The sequence below is a fragment of the Miniopterus schreibersii genome, assembly GCF_964146895.1.
Source record: "Miniopterus schreibersii genome assembly, chromosome: 9".
Taxonomy (NCBI): Eukaryota; Metazoa; Chordata; class Mammalia; order Chiroptera; family Miniopteridae; genus Miniopterus; species Miniopterus schreibersii.
The window spans coordinates 42270872-42292808 of NC_138118.1; the positions used below are offsets into that span (position 1 = coordinate 42270872).

The window sequence follows — 21937 nt, forward strand, 5'->3', positions numbered from 1 at the left end:
ATGTGAACTGCAAGCTACTATAAAGAAACAGACATAAACACAGCCCTCCTGCTGCCAGCTGTTGTCTTCCCTTCATTTATAGATATTTCAAACTGAGCTCATACTGCTGTCGTGTTACGTTTAACTAAAACCCTTAAAAGATGCTAGTCTAGTACTGGAAAAGTCCTTTAGAATCCAGTCTATCAGGGTAGCATTATTATGGTGTAAACTGTTTACTAGGTCTTCCTGGGTTTTCTATTTCTTCTCTTTCCTGGGGTTTTTACTCTAGAAATTATGTACAAATGTCAGAAGTCCCCATGAAGGTTGGGTAATGTACCCTTTACCTCCAACACTTCTATCACCCCTCACCAATTAAGAAAAAAAAAAAAAGGCTGTTGAGACATACCATCCCCAAGTTAGAAAAAATTCCTACTATGATGTGAGTTAATTAACACCCATTTTTCAACCCAACTAGAAATACTACATTCCAAAATTATTTTTATACCTCAATATTTCTGGAGAAGCATTCTTAAGTCTGACACTTCTACTTCCATGCTAAAAGAGTACATGACACTGAAAAGAAAGGCAGCCTGCCTTATATGATGGTGTAAGAACATTATTAGGTTTTGAAATACAATAAGGCTAAGAAACAACATCAACACAACCTTTTAAAGGTTGTAACTGCTCCAGCATGCGAGTACAATTTGGGGGGAAGAGTGAAGATGATGTTAAGCAACTACTTGTTGAAACATACTGAATTGGTTCTTTTCCTTTTCCAACAGTCAGGATTTAAACGTTTTTGTTCCTCAGCCAAAGCCTTTGCTTCTAATGTATACATCCTTCTCTCTTCATTCTTCATTTTCTTCCACCTGTCACCAAGGATCACGCTTATGGCTCTGTAAAAAATATTTTCACAATGCTGAAGGCAAGAATTTTTCAAAAAACTCATGTCAAGTGCTGCTACTTCAGGAAGAAATATAAAAGAAAAAAAGACAAATATCTTGTCCAACACAGAGGAGGGAAAAGGTCAAGACTATAGTAGTCATTTCCAGTAAAATCTCAAGTCATATGGTCCATTTATCATAATCTTGGCAGTTAAAGCCTACCTAGAATAGTGCCAACATTCCCAATTGTCAAACGACAGCTAAAACACGGATGTTCTACAAAACTCAGATTTGAAGAAAAAAGTTAACTATTTCAGAGAAATGGTTTATATTACTATTAGATCTATCCTGGTACATTGGTTTTGAAAAGATGTTTAGGATATTAAGGTAGGCAATATTCAGTATCAGCAGCATAAAGGATTCATCTTGTATTAAAAGCTATTTGGTGGGAACGCAGACTGGTGCAGCCCCTATGGAAAACAGTATGGAGGTTCCTCAAAAAATTAAAAATGGAACTGCCTTTTGACCCAGTGATCCCACTTCTGGGAGTATATCTTAAGGAACCCGAAACACTCATCAGAAAGAACTTACGCATCCCTATGTTCATAGCAGCACAATTTACAATAGCTAAGATCTGGAAACAGCCCAAGTGCCCATCAGTAGATGAGTGGATAAAAAAGCTGTGGGACATTTACACCATGGAATACTATGCAGCTGTAAAGAGGGATCTCTTACCCTTTGGGACAGTATGGATGGACCTGGAGAATATTATGCTAAGCCAGGCAGAGGACAAAAATCACATGATCTCACTTATATGTGGAATCTAAAGAACTTAATAAACTGATGAACAAAATAGATTCAGTGACATGGAAGCAGGGATCAGACCAACGAATGTCAAGAGGGAAGGTGGAGGGGGTGTGGGTAGAGATTAAACAAAGAATTTATATGCTTATATGCATAACTCAAGGACACTGACAATAATGTGGGGAGGTGGGGTGGAAGGGGTCAATGGGGAGAAAAGGGGACATTGTAATATTTTGAACAATAAAAAAAAAAAAAAAAGCTATTCTTTCTGTTTGTTCCCATAACATGGCAAATGATGATAAAAATATTTTTTCATTCATGCAACCACAGTGAAAAATGGAATTAACTATGCACACCTTACTGTTCACCTTCTAAGACAAGACCAAATAAACCTTAGGCAACATTTGTATTTATCACTTGGGAAAACTGGATAAAAATCAAAGGGAAAGAAGTCAAACTGATAAGACATCATGATAGAAATTTAAAGCTATTTTCTATTTATATTTGTTAATCTGCTCCCAAACCTACTAAAATAGTCTCATTCAGGAGTAGACATAAACCATTTTCCTTCTATGAAGAGCTTTTAACCATTAATTTCATGACACTCATACAAAACAAAAGGTCCTGTAATGACCGCATGAAGTATATACAAGTGATTTACAGTAACTGACAGGGAAGCTAGAGATATACATCTGAGCTTTAGAGAAATAGTAACCACAGAAACTCTACTACCTAAAAAGAAATTAAATGCAGGGCACATAAAAGAAGCAACCAATGATTGCAGAAGTGGAACAGACTGATATTTCTCTCAAATCAATAAGTAAAAATAAATTTAAAAAAACATGTAGCAAATATTTTAATCCAATAAATTGATGCAATCAAACACTGTACTGCATCTTCCTTTATTAAAATAAAACCCAGGTTTTGTCATAGGTTAAAGGTACCACATAATGGTTGACATATTCACCAGTTAAACCAATAAATATTCAAATATGTATCAATTCCTGCCCTAGCCAGTTTGGCTCTTTTGTTAGAGCGTAGGCCCTCGGACTGAAGGGTCCAGGGTTCCATTCTGGCTGAGGACACACACCTTGGCTGCAAGCTCGATCCCTGGCTTCAGTCAAGGAGAGTGCGGGAGGCAACCAATTGATGTGTCTCTCTCACATCGATGTTTCTCTCTCTGCCTCCCTCCCCCTCTCTCCCCCACTCTCTGAAAAGCAATGAAAAAATATCCTCAGGTGATGATTAAAAATAAATGAATAAATATGTACTGATTCCTAAATCAGAGATGCATTTGATTTAAGAAGCTTCTCTTTTAAAATTAAGTTCATGAAAACAGATTGGTGGTTACCAGATGTTAGGGGGTTGGAGTCAGGGGACAAAATAGGTAAAGATGGTCAAAGGGTACAAACTTCCACAGTCATAAAGTAAATAAATCCTGAGCATGTAATGTACAACAGGATGACGTATAGTTAATAATACTATATTGCTTATTTGAAAGTTGCTAAGAGAATAGATCTTTAAAGTTCTCATTACAAGAAAAATATTATAACTCTGTGTTGATGGATGTTAACTAAACTTATTGTGGTGGTCATTTTGCAATATATACAAATACTAAATCATTTATACAACTTGAACTAATACAATGCTATGTTAATTACTTCTCAGAAATATATACATATATAAAAATACAGCTTATGAAACATTCAACCCTGATTATTTTATGTGGATAATCATTTGACTTCTTATGATATCAAGAGTAAAGGAAATGGCAGTTTTGATTGTCAGGGAACTAGGAAGACTGGAAGAAGGTATTTTCATACATGGAGAACTTGGATAGTCTGAGAGGGAGTGAGCAGGAGAGGATTCTAAGAGATGAGGTAAGAAAACAGAAAACAATAGGGAGGACTAGAGTTAATTTTTATTCCAGGGCCCTACTGAGGATAACCTCTAGGTTTAGTCTTAACAAATGTGGCAGTTATTATAAATTGCCAATGCCTGCACACTCCATACTGTGACACAACTGTTAAATAATGAGATCCCACACAAGAAAGTGCTAGTCTGGCCCGGCCAGGCGTGGCTCAGCAGTTGAGAGTCAGCCTAGGATCCAGGAGATCGCGGTTTGATTCCCAGTCAGGGCACGTGCCCAGGTTGCAGGCTCAAGCCCCAGTTGGGAGCGTGCAGGAGGCAGCCGATCAATAACTCTCATCTTTATTGATTTCAGAGAGAGGAAGGGAGAGGGAGAGAGATAGAAACATCAATGATGAGAGTGTCACTGATCGGCTGCCTCCTGCACGCCCCCCACTGGGGATTGAGCCCGCAACCCGGGCATGTGCCCTGACTGGGAATCAAACCTCCATCTCCTGGATCCTAGGTCAACGCTCAACCGCTGAGCCACACCCGGCAAGGGCAGACTTTTTTTAAAGTGCTGGTCTTTTCTATAAATCTTTTCAATAAAGATGGAACTGTGAGTTGTTAGAACTGTGTCCTTTAACAGGCAAATGACACTGAACACTAGTTTAGAAGGCAGGTCCTTATCACCTAGGTACTAGGTATTATAAAATAATTATAATAACCCTAAAAATTCCACTTAAACTTTTTACTCTGAAATCAATCCATGAAAACAAATTTACAATAATAAAAGCTACTGAAGAATAAGTGTAACTGTCCCAGTTCACACCAAAGTGTTACCCAATTATTAGAATCATCACTATTTTACCTGTTATCTTTCCCTGGATACATCTGAGTATATTCAACTCTGTATTTTTTGGCAAAAAGCATGAAGGCATTCATTGGTCTTTTGCACTTGTTAGGAGAAGTGGCACTCACAGTCCCTGAGCTGTGGTTTTTGACAGCTTTAGCATACAAAGAATTGGAAGAGAGCTGTGATGATCCAGGTGAGCCACAGTTTTTATTGAATCCAGATCTTGGAAAGTCTTGACCTCCAGGTCCTCCACATGACAGAGATGCACGACGCTGACGAGCCATACTACTTAGCACATAGACTGCAGAAGAATCCATAGGTGTGAAGTCATAGCTAAAAAAAAAAATTAAACATGGTTGTAGTTTGATTTAATTACCTGATTTGTAAAAACAGGTTATTAAAAAAACCTTTAGCATCTAATTGGAAATTTCAATGTATTTTCCCCTATATAATGTTACCAGCACTAACAACTTTACCACTGGCAGTTACTTATAAAATGAAAGCTTATGTATGCAATTAAATTTTTTTAAAATAAGATAAGGTAATTAACCACTGAAATTTGAAAACACCACCATCTAGTGGCACAAATACAACCATCATCTATTTCTAATATGGATACAATCTAAAGAAGTTAGAAATATTCAATCACAGAATTCAGGACTTTGATATGACTATAGCATTATAATATTAACACAGAATATCTAAAAAATCTAAAAAACAGCTTAACCTTTTGCTATACCATCTCAGCACCCGTTTCTTCACTGTCTGCAATTCCTGAAAAGTGCCTTCACACCTCTGCTTTTTGTACAAGCCATTCATTAAGCTTAGAATGTGCTTTCTGACCTTCATTATTACTCTTAAAGAAAAACTCCACAATAGTGTAGATGTCATATGTATAAATCATTTAATCTTCCCTTCAATATTACCTTCATTTTACAGATTTTTTTTTAAAAAAAGAGCCCTAGAATGGTTAATTAACTTAACCCAGATTCCAAAGCTAATCTATTGCAGAGCCAGGATCTAACCAAGGCAGTCCAAAACTCCAGGGCTCATGTTCCTACCAGGCTAGTGTCTCAATTAGCATGTACCACACTGCACATATTTACCCATCCACTTCTTTTTCTAGACTGGAAGCAAAGAGGCAGGCCCATGTCTTAAATGATTTTAAATCCCTAATGCCCAGTCCAGCACACACTAAGCTCTCAAATGTTTGATGAGTAATTGAGAGAATAAAATAAGCGATTTTACAAAACATAATAATGCAAAATCTTAATTGGGTCCAAATATCACCTCTGCCACTTACTACTAATATGGCTTTGGGCAAGTTAAACCATCTAGCCTCAGTTTATATATTTGTAAAATAAAGATAATACGTGCTGTGCCCTGGCCAGTTTGGCTCAGTTGGTTGGGTATCATCTTGCACACTGAAAGGATGCTAATTCGATTCCTGGTCAGGGCACATAAGTGGGTTGCAGGCTCAATCCCTGGTGGGGGAGTGCAGGTGAGGCAACCAATCAATGTTCCGCTCTCACAACGATGTTTCTCTCTCTCCCTAATAATCAATTAAAAAAATCTTAAAAAAAAAAAAGAACTATATAAAAACGCTTAGGGCAGAGGCTGGCACAATGATACTCAATGGGGGTATCTATTATTGTATACTAAATCTGGAATCTTTATAAGTTACTGGCTCGAATCCTAGTTCTGATACTAACTGTTCGGAGAATGTTCTTTTTATCTCTCAGCTTTAGCTCTTTCTCTGTAAAATGAGGATATAATCTGAGAGGGTAGTAAAAAATAAGTTAATATATGTACAATGCATGTTCAATTGTATTACTTGGGCAGAAATTTCAACTTCACAAAGTCAGTGATTGTGCCTGACGCCTAGAAGATTGGCCCTGATTCTCAATGTCTCAAATGGGCTTCTTCAAATCATGCTCTCACTTAGAAACTTCCTTTCTACAGGAGGTACAATTGTGTTTTAGAGCTTATCAGCTTACTGCCGACTTGACTTCTGGTCCTTACCAAGCTGGAATCTACACAAATGTCTTCCCTGTACTGTGTGACTCAGGGCTTGCCCCAAGTCTCCAAGTGGGACCAGGGATTGATTCTGGATTCCTGGTTTCCTCTCAGACTAAATGTTTCTTCTTTCTGCCTTTCTCTCCCTTCTTGCCTTCCTTGTAACAGGCAGCATTCCCTTAACACCCCCTTTACCCTCCACCTCAAGTAAATCCAATCCACAATGAAAATTTAGTCAAATTCATACTTCTCAACTATTTCATGGTTTCTCCTAGATCAAAATGCCTATTTCCACTCCTTATGGGAAGGAAAAAAGAGGGGTGTTGCTGTCACTCCAGAAAGAAATAAGACCAATGCCAAGGTCATCCTGAGTGATTGCTACTCGGTGGGACTAAGCAATGAGAATTTGCCATCTTGGAAAAACAGGAATTAGGTAGCCAAATGTTCCTTTTTGCTTTAAAAAATGAAGTTTTGCATTATACAATATTTGATATATAAATGTATATAACATATCCAAGTTATGAATCATACATATAAGAATGAACCCCAAACCAATTAAGAAACAGAATATTTCTAATATCACCAAAGTCCCACATTTGCCACCCCCCAGAGATAACCAGTTTATCATTCCTTTTTTGATAACTTTATTGTAAAAACAATGCAATATTCATTTATATAAACACAAAATACTAGCCCAGCCAGGCGTGGCTTAGCGGTTGAGCGTCGACCCAGGATCCAGGCGATCGGGGTTCAATTCCCGGTCAGGGCACATGCCCAGGTTGCGGGCTTGATCCCCAGTCGGGGACGTGCAGGAGGCAGCCAATCAATGACTCTCTCATCACTGATGTTTCTATCTCTCTCTCCCTTTCCTTTCCTCTCTCTGAAATCAATAAAGATATTAAAAAACCCACAAAAACACAAAATACTAGAACAGCATTAAGTCTGTTAGTATGTCAATTTATTCACATGGAATATACAATATTTTGTTTTTCAGAAAGAGTTAACATAGCAGGCCTGACTGGTATCCTTTCAAAGGTTTACTTAGGTTGGCCCATGATTAACTTTGAATTCAGAGATTCCCATCATTCCCACAACTGAGAGGAGTGGCTCACTGTGCCTAAATTGTGTGCACAAACAATATGGTTTACCGGGAACACCTGCTTTCCTTATGGTAATTTGAAATTTTGATATGTGCCAGCCTGAGGCAGCCTATATTACCAGCTCCCAATAAAAACCTTGCTGATGCCCTGGCCAGTGTCACTCAGTGGTTTAGAGTGTTGGCCTGTGCACCGAAGGGTCACAGGTTTGATTTCCGGTCAGAGGCACATACCTGGGTTGAAGGTTTGATCCCCAGACCCGTTGAGGAGCATCGGGAGGCAACCAATCGATGTGTCTCTCTCCCTCCACCCCTTCCACTCTCTCTAAAAATCAATGGGAAAAATATCCTCAGGTGAGGATTAACAAAAACAAACAAACAACCCTGCTGAGTGTCCAACAGGCAGATAACATTTCATACATGTCACAACTCGCTGCTGACAGAAATAAGTATGTCTTGGGTGACTCCCAATTATACTTTCACTGTAAGAAATCAGAGCTATATGACAATATGCTGAATCCTGTGAGTCCTACTGACTCATCGGACCTGAGGGTGGTCTTGGGAGACCTCCAGCATAATTGTATATTATATATGCTATATAAATATTATATAAATGTAGTATTTATAATTTTAGTACATATATTTTCAAAGAACATCTGAGTCCATAAAAAAATAGAATCATACTGTATATTTCTGAGACTAATTTTTACTTAACATTATTTCTAAAATTAATCCATGTTTTAAAATGTATAGCTAAGGTCCATTAATCTTCCACTGGTATAGAATTCCATTGTATAATTATATCACAATTTGTATATTTACTTTCCAGTTAATAAATATTAATATTGTGTCCAAGTTTTGTTATCATGAGTAATATAGCTATGAACTTACTTACACATCTCCTAGCACTTGTTGATATTCGGTGTTGCAAAATAAAGCCAAATTATCTAGAAAATTTTACTTATACTCTCACCAAAACATAAGAGTTATCACTCATCTACATACTAAAAGTAATTAAGAGTATAACACCTTGAAGTTTTGCCCCATTTTCTAGTTTTTCAGAGTGGATATGAGGGATGTAATCAAATGACATTTAGATTCCAATCTTATAGATGTTATTGAGCACATGGCCTGTGCTTTTTAAAACAGTCTTACTTATTCTTTTGGTATACAAATATATTTAGCTTACGTTTTGTTATATTAAATTGAGTGAAACAAAATCTACAAGCCAGCAGGAACTCTTGAGAATTCTCTACCTAACGCCTTTAGATTTGATAATTATGTTAAAGAAAGAATGAGTCTTAATATCTCAGATATCTACATACAGACTTTCTTTGGATACCTCCTGGGAAGTTGGCCAATTGTCCCAGTTTGTCCAGGACTGAGGGGTTTCCAGAAATGTGAGACTTACAGTGCTAGAATCAGAAAAGTTCCATACAAACTGAGACAGTTGTTCAACCTCCTTGAGTGTTGGGACACATGGGTTCTATGTTCTACTGTACCAATTAATGGCAAGATGATCTTAGGAAAAATCACTTCCCTCTTAAGTCTCTCCCATGTCAAGTTTTTGCTATTTTTAGTATTTGTTAAGCCACACAACTAATGTGCTTGGTAAAAATGAGTTCTAAAGAAAAAAAAGTTATCAACTAATTAAAAACAACTGGCCAGATATAACTTTGATATAACTATCAAAGCTGATCTATTAAATTCTTGGTCACATAATGTGTGATATTTTCCCTAATCTAATCTTTAATGTTTTATGAACTCATTTTTCCTATGACTACTCTATATAAAACTCCCCATGAGCTGTAACTTTACCTAATATTTTTTTCACTTAATCATGTATATATACTTCCTCTAAGTAGTTCTTTTATAATTCTCAAAGCTTTAAAGGTTTAACTTCTTAAATATTTGACTTAGCAATCATTAGGGAGATTTAGGGTTCACTTTCAATAGAAAAAAGAGAATTAATCCAGTATTACCTTTTAAATGTATCAAAAACACCTGAATCATCAAAATTAATGGCATCGGGGTGTCCAGGAGGTAGACATACATCACCAATATGAATTTCACAACATGGGATACCATGCTGTACCACAGTCAAGCTTGGATAAAATGATGACCAACCTAAAATTAAATCAAATAATACTTGCATCAAGGATGGGGATTGACAGCACCCAAAGTATTTATTATAAGATAGACATATCATTTCTGAGTTTTAAAAATAAAGTTTTTACTTAAAAATAAGTCAAGAGATTTTTCTAATACAAGTTATGTGTATCTGCCATAATGCCAAGTACAAGTATTTGCTTTAAGCAATGCACAAGCCCTCCAAAATGTAGTTTATTATTTTATTAATAGATTCTATCAATCAGCATTTCCATTAGTCTACAAGACAGTAAGTGATAAATGAGAATGAGTGAGACCATGAAATACTATCTGAAGTATTATGTTTAACATGGTGGTATTGTAATAAGGCTCTGAAGTGATTCGGGTATACAGCATATTTGGTAACCCTAAACCAAAACTCAATTACCAGAAGACTCCATTCCCCAAACTATATACCAAGATATTCATGCTACATGAATCTAGAAGTTTTTGATACCCACAGGAAGTAGAATTCAGTCTGACTACCTACCACTAAGACACTTAAGCATCATAAGGCATTTCCTAAGATAGTTTTATTTAGTTTGAAATTTTCCCTTCAAATTCTTTTTCTTAATCAAAGAATTATGCCACAAGACATATTACAGATTTAAGATTCCTTTGAAAAGTTACTACAAATTCAAATTGAAGCCCTACCTTTATTTTTAACATAGAAAGGGTGGTCCAGCTTACACTCTACAGTTAATAAACCATCTTCTACTGTACCGGGATCAAAAGTCAACTTCAGTACAGACTCGCCAAATGATACACTTTCTTCGTGTGATAACAGCTTTAGACCATCGGAACCATAGCCCTGAAAATACATGCACATAGTGAATGAACTGGCAACATTCAACTTAACACACAGTCAAGTTCCTATTATAACTAAGACTTTGTGGAAAAGGTAAAAATAAGACCAGATCCATGACTTTATGGAGCTGTCGACCCAGGTAGTGAAGAAAGGCACATACATAAATCACTACAACATAAAGCAGACTGGAATAAGCATTTTAATTCAAGTGTAAATAATGCTAATGCAGTTTAATTAAGCCCAAAAGAGATCAAGGAGGCTTTTGATTCCCCTTTGAACTGGGATTTAAAACAAGAATGAGATTTAGAAAGGTAGAAGAACATGCCTTATACCAGGAATAGTTGTAACAAACAACTGCTTTGGGGAGTGCTGAGTATTTGCCAAAAATACAAGATGAATTCAGAGTTGGGGCAAGTAAGATTGAAAAGGACGGGCCAGTTACTAAGTAAAGGGTCTTAGAGACAGTCAAAGTGCTCCAACTTTCCTTTGAGAGGGTACTGGGTAGTCAATAAAAGCATTTTTATTAATCATTGGTCATTTTAAGATGATAAAGACTACAGAATTAAAGTTACCTCTAATATTAAATTTATTTCAAAATATGATGAGAGAAGCCCATCACAGTCTTGAATTGACAATTAACAGTAGTGGTATGTCCAGGCTAAATTTAAATTCAACAAATATTTATTGAGCATTTAATACATGCCAGGTACTAGGCTCCGAAAATATAAGCATTAACAACACATGAAGGACATGGACAACAGTGGGGAGAGGGACTGGGACAGGGTGAAACGGGTCATTGGGGAGAAAAAAGGACATCTGTAATATTTTAAACAAAAATAAAATTAAAAAATAAATAAATATAAAATTTAGAAAAACAACATGTGAGCCCTACCCTTAAATTCACATAAAAACAAAAGAGACAGACATGCCAACACCTAGCTTTAATATCCAGTTGTTACACTACTGCATGAACAAAGTGAAGAATGGGAGAGAAGGATGACTATAAAAATCTTTAAGGAAATAGAATTGATAACAAAATATGAAGGGAGGAAAAGGAATAGTCAACCTCCTGGTTTTGAATCTGGCAATCAAGGATAAAAATACCTTTAAAAGTAAGCCAGGAGGGGGAAAAGGTAAATCCAGATTTGGTTATAGTGATTGATATTCATGTACAGATAGGTCTAACAAGCAGTTAGAAACATATAGGTAAAGGTTATAGATAGATAATTGCAAATAACTGCATCACAGAATCATCTAATTTTTGGAGCTACAAGACTTTAAAAATAATCCAATCCCATTTTACATATCAGGAAGCCAATGCCTAGTAGGGTTAACAATCTGCCCCAGGTCAGTCACACAAATAGTTACTGCAAGAGCCAGAAAGAGAGCCCAGGTTTCCTGACTCCAAGTCCAGAGTGCTTTCCACACATCACAAGGAGGTGGTGCTGACATTATTGGCAGAGAGGAATTGGTTAAGAGTGAAGAGGAGAACCTTGCTTGCATTCAACATTATGGGCAGACAAATCACCAGTCAAAAAGACTGAGACATTAAAGAGAATCAGGGCACTATCGTGCTATTCAAATCAAGACAATGTTAGGAACTAATCCACTCTGTGAGATGTTGCAGAGGTGTCAAACAGAACAAGTAGCAGCCTCTCTAATAGTTGGAATAAAGCTCTGAGACAACTGTAGTAGAGTGGTACAGACCAAAGCAGACTATGGAAAACTTCGCTACAATGAAGAGGGGAGGACTGAAGGCAGCAGCCATGTCAGGACTAATTTTCTCAAAAAACTCAATAGCAGGAGATAACAAGATGAAACAGGAATTTTAAACAAGCACACTTCATTCGCATGACCAATTTTTCTGCCTGCAGCAGAGACGGAGAAATTAAAGGTTTTAAAAATAAAGGTGCCACCAATATTTATCCTATTGTTGCCCACTACTACTTTTGCTTAGTGTTTTTTGCCAGTGTTTGTGTGTGTTTTTTAATGAGATTTATTTTTTATATATAATTTAAAAATATATATCTTTATTGATTTCAGAGAGAGGGAGGGAGAGGCAGAGAGAGAGTTGACATCAATGATGGGAGTCATTGATCTGCTGCCTCCTGCAAGCCCCCTGCTGGGGCTCGAGCCCACAACCCGGGCATGTGCCCTGACAGGGAATCGAACCCTGATCTCCTGGATCCTAGGTCGATGCTCAACCGCTAAGCCACGCCGGGCCGGGCATGCCAGTGTTTTATGATTTTCAACTAGGTGACAAAAGAATTTTAACTGAGAAAAAAATAGTCTTTTCAAAATTATGCTGGGACACCTGTATAGCTACATGGGGGGGAAAAAATGATTTTTTTTTTAAATCCTCACCTAAGGATCTTTTTTCCATTGATATTTTTAGAGATTGGGGGGAGGGGGAGGGGGAGGGAGAAACATCAATGTGAGAGACACATATTAATTGGTTGCCTACCAAAGGAACCCTGACCTGGGCCACAGATCTAAACTGGCAACCAAGGTATGTGCTCTTGACCGGGAATAAAACCTGAGATCCTTCAGTCCTCAGGCCAATGCTCTAACCACTGAACAAAACTGGCCAGGGCAAAAGAAAAATTATTTTTGACCATTACCAAGCTATAAAAACTCTTGGGAGAGAACATAGGTGTGTATCTTCATGATCTTGAATTAGGCAACAGTGTTTTATATATGACACCTGAAGCACAAGTAACCAAAGAAATGAGTAAACTGCACTTCACAAAAAAAAAAAAAAAAAAAAATCTTTTGTGAAGGACACTATCAAGTGACACTATACAACCCACAAATGGGAGAAAATATTTGCAAATCTCATATCTGATAAGGTATACTTTCCAGAACACCTGAAGGACACTTAAACCTCAATAATAAAAAGACAAACAACCCAATTTGAAAATGGGGAAATGATTTGAATAGACATTTCTCTAAAGATGACATACAAACGACCAACAAGCACGTGGAAATATTCTTACTATCATTAGTCATTAGGGAAATGCAAATCAAACAAGGAGGAGATACCACTTCATGCATTCTAAAATGGCTTCTGAGTGAAATGGAAGTAAGTGTAGATGAGGATTTGGGGATATTAGAACTTTTTATACATGTATGAATGTAAAATGGAACATTCACTGTAGAAAGTTTTTGGAAATTCCTCAAAATGTTAAACATGGAGTTACCATATGACCCAGTAATCCCATTCCTTAAGCATATATCAAGAGGAATGAAAACATTATGTTCTCAAAAGCTTGCACAGGAAGGTTCATAGTAGCATTTTTTTTAACAGCCAAAGAGTGGAAACAACCCAAATGTCTTTTAGCTGATAAATGAATAAATAAATCCAGTGCATCCATATAGTACAATATTACTCAGTCATAAAAAGAACACGGTTCTTATATACATTATGACGTAGACGAACCTTGAAAACATTACACTAAGTGAAAGAAGCCAGTCACAAAAGATCACATATTGTATGATTCAATTACATGAAATGTCCAGCAAAGGCAAATCTACAAGTACTGAAAACAGATTTGTGATTGCCGGGGTTTAGGGAAAAAGGGAATAGGGAGTCATCTCTCATACTTAAGGAGTTTCTTTTTGAGTTGATGAAAGTATTTTGGAATTAGATACTTCTGATGGTTGCATATTCTCATACTGAAAGCACTGAACTGTACACTTTAAAATGGTGAATGCTATGGCATGTGCACTATAACTCAAAAAAATATAATTGAAAACTTGAAAAGAAAATGCCAGTGCTTTTATGGAGTCGTTTAAAAAGTAACAATATAATCAACTCTTAATTATCCATAGGGGAATTATCCACTTTGCAGATTACCAAAGATAAAGCCTTGGGGTTCATTTGTTTGTTTATTTCTCACCCGAGGCTATGCTTATTGATTTTAGAGAGAGGGGAAGAGGGGTGGGGGGGAGAGAAAAACATCCAAGTAAGAAAGAACATCGACTGGTTGCCTTCCATACCTGCCCTGACTGGGAATTGAATCTGCAACCTTTCAGTATACTGGACAATGCTCCAACCAACTGAGCCACACCGGCCAGGGCTCATTTATTTTTAATGCCAGTTTAGTTTTCCCCATCTAAGAAAGCATAATTACAAGGTAAAACTAAAGCCTCTCCATCAGGCTAAGCAACAATAAGGAGTCCCAAAACCACTACCTATTTACTTTCATTTAAATATGAAAGTAAATGGAGGATACTCCTGGGGGATAACAATAAACCTTATGTTTCATTTGGAAAGTTGTTTGTTTTTTTAGGAATTTTAAATCAACCTTGTGAGTGCCCATTTGGAGATCTTCCTCATTATCACAGCCTTCAGCTCTAGCAAAATCTTCAACATCCTGCCATTCCTTATTGCTTCCCTTATGAAAGCACAGTCGTGTGCCTAAAATTTAAGTAAAAAACAAATATTATTTATGTGACAGCGTGCTACACAAGTAAGCTGTAAACAAATTCAAGTATATTTTTTTACCTTTCAAAAAACAGTGCCAAGCAGTTGAAGGCCAGGAATTGCACCATCCCAAATCATCATCATCTGAGAGGGAGGACATGCAGAAAATGCCAGATTCTGACTCACTATTTGCCTGTGAAGAAAAACATGATAAACTTTTTTTATTTTTAAACATATCTTGTTACTGTCTGTCTCTAGTTCAAGCTTTCAGAGTCTCTCCTTACTAAGGGATAACTTAATCATGCTAAACTTTAAAAACACACCTTTGAAAACTGAAGTTTTTGAAAGTTTTAGTTAAATATATATTACCACTTGTAGCAAACTTTCCTAATAGTTAATAGAGCTGTACATAAAATTAAATCCAGATCACTAAAAGGAAGAACAATGAGACATACTCTTTTCCATCTGTATGTGTTTCAAAAGACTTTTTTAAAGAGGGAAAGTTAATATATTACAAATGTTGTGCAAACTTTGTAAAAGTTTAATCTCATGAATAAACTCACCCTTTCATGTCTGACTGGTGTTTCCTCCTTCCAGTGGTGAGGGAAGGCTGGCTCACTCTTAGAAGAAGAGGACACTGGTGGAGGGCGTGCATAGGAATGTAAACTTTTGCTAGTAGCTATGATGTGTACAGGAGATGATCTAAAATAAAGAAGCAGTTTTAACCAAAAAGCGTAGGTCCTTAAAGCAGATCTTTCCTTTTGATGAAAAAAATTTTATATTCAAAATGCCAACATTATTATATATAAGACACCCATGGAAAACACTAGTAAAGACATCAATATTACATTTATAATATGATGTCCCTTAACTTCTTACTCAAGCCCCCCTCATACATTTTAGTTTTTTCATATTTGATAATGTATTTTAAATTCCAAATTGCTGTTTCATTTATTTTTATATCAACAAGTACATATAAATGTGAACATTTTCATTCATGAATAATAACCCCTGTGCAGGGTTCCCTATCCATTTCTTTCTTCTACTTTGATATAGCCAGTAAATCTTAATCTGAGTGAATCTATGTTTAACACTGATTTATCTACGAACCACATATCACCGGGCAGATACAATGAACTACCTTACGCTAAAATGCTCCAAGTTTTTATAGCAGAAAGCAGCCTATCTGCAACTTCTTATAACTGGACACTATTTTTTGTTTTCTAATACAAAGTTGTTGAAAAGTATCTACATATATAAGGCTAATTATTTTCCCCCAGGGTCACCTTTTAAAAAGTAACCCCTTCCCCTCAAAAGTCTCTTTACCAGGCAGTGCTCCTTTTAGAGTACTTGAGCTAAAATCCTTCCCCCACACACAGGTCAGCTATTCACAGAGGGGGAACAGTAAGGAGCAAGCCCATAAAGGATCACCAGTAATGTTTACTGACACGAGAGTTTGGAAAGCAGCATAGAGGAAGAAAAGAAAGTAGATCTGTCTGAAACTCCCAAGTTAGAACAATTCTCTGAAATGCCAAATAGGGCATTGGTACGTAACAGAAAAAAGTATATGCATGTCTGTACTAAGCCCCTTTTTTAAAAAGGGAGGAGGGACATCTTAGTTTCCAATTCTTCCCTAATTCCCTGAGAAATTTTATTAGCCCTCAATTTTAATTTTATTCTCATTAACCTTTTTCATTATACCTTTGCAGAAATCATTTCATAAGGATCTATGAAACTATACTTTGCTTTCATGTTCATATCACTTCATAAATAAAAACCCCACCAATTTCCAAGCATTATAGCATACTCTCCAATCTATTTTGGATTTCAAAATACAAAAACTGCCCGGCCGAGCATGGCTCAGCAGTTGAGCGTCGACCTAGGATCCAAGCGATCAGGGTTCAATTCCAGGTCAGGGCACATGCTCAGGTTGTGGGCTCGATCAATGACTTTCTCATCATTGATGTTTCTATCTCTCTCTCTCCCTCTCCTTTCCTCTCTCTGAAATCAATAAAGATATATTAAAAATAAATAAAGCTAAATGTTATTATAAAAAAAAAAAAAAGAATATGAGCTTCATCAATTCTTTTGTTTAACCATTTAGAAGTAGTAATGCCATACACAAATACCACTGGTTTCTTCATCCCTCTATCTATTCATGGATAATACAAATTTTACCTGTCCTCAACCCCTTGGTGCTATACAACTTCAGACATCTAAAGCTCAATAACTAACATAGTTTAACACTATGAAGTTGTGGGTGAACAGCCACTGACAATGTTAGAAGGCAGGCAAGACAGCAGAGTATGTCTCTTGGTCTTGTTCCCTAGGATGAAGGGAAGCATAGAAAATGCTGCAGAGAATAAATGGACATCTTCAGGGAGATACTGCTTTACTTATCTTCTTATTTATGGTTATTTTCTTCTTAAGGGTTTACTCAACTTTCCATGAACTATGTTATTAATCTTCGTGAATTTGTGATGAAAAATTAAAAGTATTATTTTTAAATTAGAAAGAGAGGGGAAAGAAAGTCAACAGTAAAATCAGGGTTTGTTTGTTTTTGAAATGTAAAAGAATTTTTAGCTTATTGACTATTAAGATTATAACAAAAACTGGGACTATAATGGAATACTCTAAAAGGCAAGTTTTCTTTCTTGTGGAAACTTTCATGGAATTAAACTGAGGTTAAATAAAATGAATTTGCTCTAATCACGACTAATACACTGATAAATAGAACAAAAGCAGCATAATTCAATGGGTTGTAAGAAAACCAGGTTTCACACCTAAAAAGTTTATTCTTTGGCAAAGAATTATACTAACTTAGGAGCACTTACCAAAATTGAGCTATTTCTACATCACCTTGTATGAACTATGGTCTATCCACACACGAGTGCAATCTGCATGTTTCTCCCCGCTACAATCTTATTATATGTGTCTTTTTACATAGATAATTTTATGATTTTAGGGGTAATTAATAAAATATAATCCACTTAGGTCTCTCTTGGAATATTGCTTGAAAGCTTCCATACTTTCATAGCACCACAACTCATTTTCTTAAACTCTAGTCTTGGGTATATGAAACAGTAGTTCTCACCAATGGGAGTCCACTTTTATAAGTTGAAGATTTCAAAATTAGCTAGTTTTATTTTTAGAAAACAGATAAATAGCATAAAGTCACATACACTAGAAGAAAATAAACCTAAACAAAAAAGGAACTGAACTCAAGGCTGATAAAAGTTTTAAAATATAATGTTATTTATAATTATAGTTCTTTGGACAACTATAATTTTCATTTCAATAAGTATAAATGTAGCATAATAAAAATATTTCTTGGTCTGATTTATTTTCTGGTGACTTGAAAACATTTACAATTTTTTTTTTAAAAATATATCTTTATTGATTTCAGAGAAAGGAAAGGAGAGGGAGAGAGAGAAATAGAAACATCAATGATGAGAGAGTCACTGATCAAGCCCGCAACCCGGGCATGTGTCCTGACCGGGAATCGAACCCTGATCACCTGGATCCCAGGTCGACGCTTAACCGCTGAGCCACGCCCAGCTGGGCCAAATATTCTTCACTCTGCTGTTTTCTTACCACTTTTATCTAATTCTCAGAGTATAAAATCATGTTATTGAGTGGAATAGTTCTGATCTTTATAAGACAAGAAACTTAATTCTAATGACTTTACTTAAACCCTAATTTAAGCAAACCATTCATTAAATGATTAATAGCATTACTTTTAAAACTAGGAAAAAATAATTAATAGCTATTTGTAATGATAGAAGTTTTCAATAAAATACACTATTCTTACCTGTTGTAAAATGAGCACTGCATAAGTGGACTTTGTGGACTGGTGGCAATATTTGCTAATTCTGTTAGCCAATCCACCTCATTTTCACGGTAAGTATTTTCTGTTATGTCTGAGGTATTTTGGTTCCAAGATGGTCTTGGATATTCTTGATGTGAAACATCTGAACTTAGCTGGTATATGGCAGATTGGGTAGGATCACTTTGAACAGCCTGAAGTTCAGGAAGGTCATCTGCAAATACACACTCAACATTATAAAAAGGAAATTACTAACATAGGGCAATACTATAATTACAGTTGGAAGAGAAGTCCTCAAATTTAGCTAATTAATTTTGTGAAGAAAAGTATAAGTTCAAAAAAAATTTTTTTTTAGTGAAACAAGTTTCAGTTTTAATAAATGACACCTAGTACATTAAGGGTTAACAAAGCTTAATAGAAAAGTAAATCCAACAAATGTAAATGTACTAATAACTTCACTACCTAAACCATGTAATTACCACAACTGTTCATAGACTGGAAAAACAAGGTTTGTGTTTCCTGATCCCACCCCCCCTCCCCCCGTTTTTTTATACTTCACCAAAGAGTAATACACACACTCTTGAGACATTTTTATATGAACACATTAATGAGGAAAAAGGCATTTTATGTGTGCATATATATATACTTATTGTTCACATACTTTTATTAACCTGTTATATAAGATTGCTGCAATACTGAAAACAATTTTCAAAGATAAGACCAAAAAAATCATATTATAAATTGTTAGGTACTACTTACTGAATTTTATACAGGCCAAATCATTTCTTTTTACTGGGCAATTCTGAACTCAGTAATTTATTGGTTATTTTCCTATAAATGTGTTCCTGAAAGGTACTTCATGATATACTTTTACTCCCTAAAAGACTAGAAGTACTACCCAAGTACTACTCATGTACACACCAAGCCTATGAACACTATAAAAAATTCTAAAAAATGTAATCCTAAAATATTCAAAAAAAAAAAGGAAAAAACCATCTTGCACACCTTAAAAAGTCTCTATGAAACACATACATACCTACATACTCTACAGATTTATTGGTTCCTGTCAATATATGTCAATAAACTCTTCTAGTCTTGGAAGTTCTCTTCAACTGTCACTGTAAATGTACTTACATATAATACCTATGTACGCAAATGTCCCAGAATAGCATACTAAAACTGAAATAGCTTACTTAAAAGTACTGATTCAGGATATCCATTCACAAAACTGAGTAAAAGGTATCCCTGCCTTCACAGAGCAGCCAAAATATCATACCAGTTTGAGATAACTCCACCCTATAATTCTCGGGCTGGTGTAGCCACTTCCCTTCTCTCATTGCCAACATCCTTCTTTGACCATCACTTTTTTTTTTGCTATAAAGAGTTTATTTCTGTCTTTCAAGTTCAGGAAGTTAACTGCTTTTAAACTTAAGTCATTTTAGATAGTACTAATTTTTGAGCCCCCTAGGCCCAAGTTCCCAATTTCCTCCTGAAACCTAAAATGTGATGGTGGAGTCCTGGCCAGTATAGCTCAGCTGGTTGGATAACATCTTGTGCACTAAAAGATTGCTGGTTTGCTTCCTGGTCAGGGCACATGTCCAGGTGGTAGGCTCAATCCCCAGTAGGGGGCATGCAGGAGGCAGTCAATTGAAGTTTGTTTCTCACATTGATGTTTCTCTCTCCCTCTCCCTTTCTCTCTCTCTCTAAAATAATCAATAACAAAATCATTAAAAAATTTTTAAAAATAAAAATGTGATGATGGAGAATCAATTATCTGATCATAATGGTGTCTTTGCTCAACAGTAACCACTACTCAATGAATATTAGGGCCCAGCAAACTCTTGGCATTCAAACATGTTATGTCCCAAGGCCTTTAGGATCTCCAAATTCCCACATAGCAATCCAGCATATAATCTCCTCTCTTTCATCTTCTGTAAAATGAGGATAATCACATCTTCTTGAGGTTTTTGTGAATATTAAGGAAAACTATATATTAAATGGGGACAAAGCCAAGCTGAAAAGCTTGGCAGCAAGCCAAAGATACTCATTAGCTGTTTACTACTTCAACACCTCAAAGCAATACAATTCAAAATCATACCTCAACAAACCTACACATTTCTACAGGTCACAAACCTTTGGAATAGCTGAGCAGTAGTGATAACCACATATGTCAGACTCTCGAGCTTCAAGGGTCCACTGTAACTTCACCGTCATACTAACAAACCATTAATCATGAAGAGTGGCCAAGCGTAATTTACTGAGCTCACTGGGATGTTTCAAAAGTAACACCTTTTGAAAAGCCACACAGTAGGGTTTTCCTAAGGTTTTCAATAGCCCAATCTTTTCCCCACACAGTAAGGCAGGTTAGTATAATAATAATCTGTAAATAACCATAAATGATAACCATAAATAGCTCAAATTTATGATGGTTTTAAGTTCTATTTTTAAGCAATAACAAGAGATTATTGAACACTAATGTATAGAACTTCACATACTTTTTAGCAGTTCACATGAAAATTAATCTGAACTTCAGTGAGATCCCTAAAAACGTTTAAAGTTTGTTTACCAAGCTCCATGTGCTCATCACAGGAATTATAGCCGGGTGAGGATGGCAAATTTTCATTACACTGCAGCAACTCCAATGAGTCATTCATTCCTGAAGCTCTCTTGTCCATTACCAGCAGGAGTTTCTGTACTGCATTCGGCATCTGATTTGTCTTCACTTCCCACACCATGTTATGGTGCTCCGACTTTAAAATAAAAATAATGTAAGGAAAAAAATGTCAAATCGTGATGGAGATTATGTAAGTATAAAATCAATCAGAGACATCACAATGTTGTATCTTTAACTTAATCTTTACATTGCTATTTGTATCACCATCAAATCCTTTAGACCAGCATGACTCCCTGATATCTTGGTCTACATGCATGTAGTCAGCACTAAATTATACTCAACTCCTAAAGGATAATTTATAAAAGTCCTCTCTTCTAACGAATAAAAGCACAGTTTTTTAATCAAGATCTCTTTCAGACCCCAATATTGAAACCAACAAAACCTTTTTTAGCCCAGGCAGGCATGGCTCAGTGGTTGAGCATCGACCTAGGATCCAGGAGATCTTGGTTCGATTCCCGGACAGGGTACATGCCAGGGTTGCAGGCTCAATACCCAGCAGGGGGCTTGAAGGAGGCAGCAGATCAATTACTCTCTCATCATTGATGCTTCTCTCTCTCTCTCTCTGAAATCAA

General features: G+C 36.2%; 1 protein-coding gene across 3 annotated transcripts in view; it reads right to left on the reverse strand.

Moving 5' to 3' along the window:
- The window catches only part of HBP1 (HMG-box transcription factor 1), a 32509-nt gene that overhangs the window by 1443 nt on the left and 9129 nt on the right, over positions 1-21937 (reverse strand). For all 3 annotated transcript variants that reach the window (XM_081146846.1, XM_081146845.1, XM_081146844.1), the window contains exons 2-10: positions 21258-21441; positions 18677-18905; positions 15429-15567; positions 14947-15058; positions 14747-14859; positions 10286-10442; positions 9466-9610; positions 4387-4704; positions 734-875 (exon numbers count right to left, since the gene is read on the reverse strand). In XM_081146846.1, the coding sequence (XP_081002972.1) occupies positions 734-875; positions 4387-4704; positions 9466-9610; positions 10286-10442; positions 14747-14859; positions 14947-15058; positions 15429-15567; positions 18677-18905; positions 21258-21441 (1539 nt within the window). The remainder of the gene's footprint in view (positions 1-733; positions 876-4386; positions 4705-9465; positions 9611-10285; positions 10443-14746; positions 14860-14946; positions 15059-15428; positions 15568-18676; positions 18906-21257; positions 21442-21937) is intronic.